The sequence below is a fragment of the Aplysia californica genome, unplaced genomic scaffold, assembly GCF_000002075.1.
Source record: "Aplysia californica isolate F4 #8 unplaced genomic scaffold, AplCal3.0 scaffold00324, whole genome shotgun sequence".
Lineage (NCBI taxonomy): Eukaryota > Metazoa > Mollusca > Gastropoda > Aplysiida > Aplysiidae > Aplysia > Aplysia californica.
The window spans coordinates 38,941-44,137 of NW_004797594.1; the positions used below are offsets into that span (position 1 = coordinate 38,941).

At 40.3% G+C, this 5,197-nt stretch overlaps 1 protein-coding gene across 1 annotated transcript in view; it reads right to left on the bottom strand.

Annotated features, from left to right (window-relative positions):
- LOC101853395 (protein YIPF3) overlaps window positions 1–5,197 on the bottom strand; it is a gene marked incomplete in the record, with an annotated part of 24,018 nt that overhangs the window by 12,140 nt on the left and 6,681 nt on the right. Inside the window, 3 exon segments of the mRNA XM_013084873.2 lie at window positions 1,235–1,357; window positions 2,690–2,821; window positions 4,444–4,582. Of these exon segments, the coding sequence (XP_012940327.1) occupies window positions 1,235–1,357; window positions 2,690–2,821; window positions 4,444–4,582 (394 nt within the window).

Below are 5,197 nucleotides of genomic sequence, written 5' to 3' on the forward strand. Positions count from 1 at the left end.
CCCCTGAGAAAAACAGGAGAAAGCAGAACATTGTTGAGCAGTTCGACTGTCTCAGAAAAAAATATCTTTCAGGACAGAGCAAAATCTGTAGCATTCTTTTAACTCTATTCTTTTTTCCAACATTTTGGAATTGGAAATTTGACAATGTTCACATATTTATTACTCGATAACATGCCACCAATCACACAGTATGTGAAAATGTGAAACAGAAAATCTAAAATGAGTAACGACGCGGTGGGATCAGGCGCTCGTCAATTTTGGGGCATTAGGAGTTTTTGGTATCATCTTAAAACCAGTCCATTTGCCTTGCTTTTGATGAAAAAAAATGTCCATTTATCTTAGACACAAGTCAAGATATTGGAGATTCTAGGAGGTTGGTGTTGCCTGGTTTCGGAGGTAAAATTTGCGAGAATATGACCGCCAAAGATAAGTTATTTCCCTAGTTTGAGAGTCCTTGGAAACTGAAAATTTATATGTTTGCCTTTCATAAACACTTTTCAGTGAAATCCAAACAGGAATGTGTCCTTTATTAATGGGCATGAAAGGTGTTGAACCAAAAAACAAAAACAAAACTTCAATAAGAATTCCCAAACTTGCGAAAAAATGCCAGTTTCTTGACTTTCATTATTTTGACGAGCCCCTGCCTGGTTTCACCACGTTGCTTCACAAATAATTTTCAAAATTTTTGTCTTCGCGCATCTGAACAACTGGCCAATGTTAGAAACATAAAATTTCTTCTTTTGAGAAAGAACCCGAACTTCTTGCATTTTGAAGTGGACCTGAAACAACTTGTACCAAAATGTCATCAAACTTTTCCTAATGCAAGAACAGAACTTCTTCCATTCTAAATTGGACCAAAAACAATAATATCGAATTTTCACTTACAATTTAAAATTTAAAAAAAAATAAAACTTGGTCACAAATGGTCGCTTCTAAGGACAAGCGGGCTAACCCAGACTTCGGGGGTTTCCAGAAATCTTGACCCACACCAAAAGTGAGCATTGCTCTACCTATAGGAGAAGTTTGGTTTCATTGGTGTGTATATTTGTTTGGTTATAGAGAAAACTCTCCTTGTCTTTTATAAAGAAACTGAACAAGGGTCCAAAAACGTTTCTCAAAACAGCATTTTTGGGAATAGCCCCCTTGTGCCCCCCCCCCCCCGCACTCACCATACACAGTGTGGCCAGGCCGCCCACCCCGGCCCACTCACCCCACACCCCCCCCCCCCACTCACCATACGCAGCGTGGCCAGGCCGCCCACCCCGGCCCACAACAGGTAGAAGAACATGTGGTCGTGAGACGTGTGTAACACAGTGCCCAGCAAGATCACGATGCAGTGGCTGGACAGTCCGTAGCCCTGGGGGGAGAGAGAGAGAGAGTGTTAGTTTGGTTTTTGAAAGAGTTTTTTTGTTGTAAAAGTGTTTGTTAAGTTTTGTAAGAGATTTGTGCTTTTTAGCAAATGTATTAGTTTAGTTTTTGTAGGAGGTGTTTTTTTTAAAGAGTATTTGTTTGGTTTTTGTAGGAGATTTTTGTTTTTTAGTAAGAGTATAAGTATTAGTTTAGTTTTAGTGGGAGGTGCTTTTTTAAAAGAGTATTTGTAAATTGTTTGGTTTTGTAGGAGGGTTGTTCTTGTTTGTTTTTTCGGGCAAGAGTATTTGTTTTGTTCAGTTTTTGTAGGACTTTCTTTTCTTTTCTTTGTCTTTCAGTAAGAGTGTTAGCTTAGTCTTTGTAAGACACAGAATAATCTGTCCCACCAGACCCCTCTGTGATTGGCCGTCTTCATCTGGTACAGCAGTAGGGCGACGAGGGCATCAAGAAAGTACTCCCGAGTTGTTCTCCACATCAAGGTTCTTTAACTCTTTCCGGACGTAGTTTTTTGGGGGTCTAGACATAATTAACTTGTGGCTCGTTCTCGCTATGCAGGTGGTGTACAAAATAACTTCATAGAAGAATAACCATCACTCAAAACGTAACATATGATATATCAAATACAAGGAAATTGAATGAGGAATACATCCCAATATGAAACAAGGATCAATTTTCAACATAAGTATGCGCATTAAAAGGGTTAGAAATGGCGATGGTGATGAGAAAAATAAATCTTGATGGAAAAATTACAGTCACCAAACATGTGAAAGCAAATCAGCATAGGCCAAGAGCAGTGTCCATAAATTTCTGAAGGTGCAGCTTTTTATTTAAAAGCAATTTTCCAATTTTTGTTCGAATTCTGATATTTATACTGAGTCCGGTTACATCGTTTTGTTGATGCAGGAACGCAAGAACTAATTCACTCGTTTTTCCCCAAACCCACGCTTTGACAAAGTGAAACTAGATGTTTTCGTTTCCTAAATCCTTTCCGAATTTTTCAATAGCTATATAAAGTAATTATACATGACGGATTATGTTAAAATGAAACAATACTGAGGCACCCTATCACAGCCGACAAATCGGTGATACGTCCGCATGGGGTGTGAACATACGTTCGGAAAGAATTAAGAACGTACCATGTTGACACACACCACGTTGACACACGCCACGTTGACACACTCCAGGTTGACACACACCACGTTCACACACACCACGTTCACACACACCACACTGACACACATCACGTTTTATTAGCTCGCTCTATTTTTTCATGTGCTGCCCTGTTTATTTGAACCCGCCCCCTACCCGCCCACCGACTCACCATCATAGAGAGGACCTGAAGCGCGGCGAAGCGAATGTTGCAGACGTAGGCGGCGAACCACACGGTGCACGAGGCCCCCAGCCAGTACATGAAGCACACGCCAAACGCCGAGCCAATCAGAGTGCCCTCCTCCTGGGGGAAACAAGTTTTAGTAAGGTTTTTTAAATTTTTAGTAAGAGTTTTACGACACTTGAAACACAATAAGGTCACATAAGTGCCGAAGATTAGAGGTGTTACAAGAGAGTAACAAACACAAAAAAGAAGGGAAGATCAGGACGATATATGTTCGATAGGAAAGAAGGAACAAACCACACCAGAGCACCCGTCAACCACCCACTTAGTAAGGTTTCATGGCGCTTGCAACAGCATAAGGTCATATTATGAGCGCCAAGGGGTGGATGTCAACAGAGAAGTCTAAACGGGGAATCAAGCTTACTCTGCTCACCTCTCTTGCCTCAACAGCACAAAGTCTGCTTCGACTATCAAGACACCCCGGGAATAGCAGTTCACAAGAGAGTGACAAACATACAAAAGAAGTAGAGGGAAAATGACAATAGTAAGGATGAGGAAAGAAAAAGCAGCAGTTCCCCTTAGGTTGTACCGGCACAGTATGAGCATGACATTGATAAATCAGCCCATTTACAATTCTACTGACTTTCAGTTCTCCTTTTAGTTAAGAGTTTTACAGTATTACCGTACTTGTAGCAACACCAATAGGTCATATTATAAGGAGCTGAAGATTAGCGGTATTACAAAAGTGTAATATACAAAGAGAATCATCAAAAGCAAGACAAATGAGAGCAAGTCTCAGGGTGAGACCAATTATTCTAAATACCCCAAAATTGATGAGCGCCTGATTCCACTACATCATCACACATATGGCCTCAACAAAACTTTTTTGTTAAAACTTTCAATAGTCCAGTGGTACGTGCAGAAGCAGTGCTAAATTCTTCTCCAACAGTCAGATCTTTATCTTTCCGTAGACATATGTGAAGCGTGCTTACAAAATAAGTTATTTCTCGGAATCAAGCCTTGAGGAAATAAACATATCACTCTTTTAGGTGAACATTTTACAATTTATAAGTATTAAAAACTAAAAGGCATGTTATACATAAAGAATATGGCATCAAAAGAAAACCTACAAATTTGACCCTTTTGTTGATTTTTGGTCAATATCTCAATTTGCGGAATTGCGAGAAGCAACTCATTCTGTCAGCTGCCTCACATATGCCATTGTGGTTAATGTATCATTCCTCCGTTCACATGATTTTAAAAAATCAAGAAAGTACTACTGACTTGTTCTCCACATCCAGGTGGTTCTTTAAGACAGTACCACGTTGACACACACCACGTTGACATACACCACGTTGACACATACCACATTGACACACACCACGTTGACACACACCACGTTGACACACACCACGTTGACATACACATTTTATTAGCTCACTTTTTTTCCCACTTGTTGCCCTTTTCATGTTCCAGATAGTTATGAAATATGCAATTCAAGTCATATTTTGAGTCATGTGCTCCAATACAGTAACCCCCCCCCTTAAGATTTCACAAATGACTTGAATAAGACGGATTTCTTTTTTTGTTTTTTTAAATCGCAAATGGATTTCGTCTTCAAAAGTCTCAAAAGGATTTCTTTTTTAAAAATCGCAAATTCAAGGAGCGTGCGCCCCCGAAGTAAAGCTGTAAAAATAAAACTGTGCCCAGAAAAGTCATCGTAAAAGAGTCGGGCGACTAACCACTCTGTGATCGGCCGTCTTCATCTGGTACAGCAGTAGGGCGATGAGCGTGAGGACCACCATGGTCGGGCCGTACAGTTCCTTCGGCACTTGCAGACGCTGGTCGTTGGGCTTCAGAGGGACCAGGGAAAAGAGTAACCTGGACACAAGGGGAGTTTTTGTTTTAGTAAGTGTTTTACGGCACTTGCAACACAATAAGGTCATATAAGTGCCGAAGATTAGAGGTGTTACAAGAGAGTAACAAACATAAAAAAGAAGAACGGGAGATAAGGACGATAGATGTTTGATAGGAAAGAAGGAGCAAACCACACCAGAGCACCCGCCAACCACTCACTAAAGCATTAAAAGCTACACTGAAACTACAGCAGACCATACAACCACTTCATGACAAACAAAAAAAAGGAATTTTCCACATAACCCTCCCTAAAAATCAAAGTTATGGGGAGGTGGGGAGGGTGGGGGGGGGAATCAAAGTCTCCATAACCCGAGTAGATTCAGATTCCAGTACAAACCGATCGTGGCAAATATAGTAATAGGTATTGCAAATACACCCAAATAAATGGAAATTTAAAAAAAGAGTATTTCTACTTGACTGACGAAAAGCTGCACAAACACTGCAAATATACCTGTATACCTGTGTATTTCCGCGGTACTTATCATAAGCTGTGTACGACCGGTAGAAATGGAATTCAAGAAGGAAAAAAAAAAAAAGGATTTTAAGCAAATCCAATCAGAGGTTCTCATAAAGGTGGGG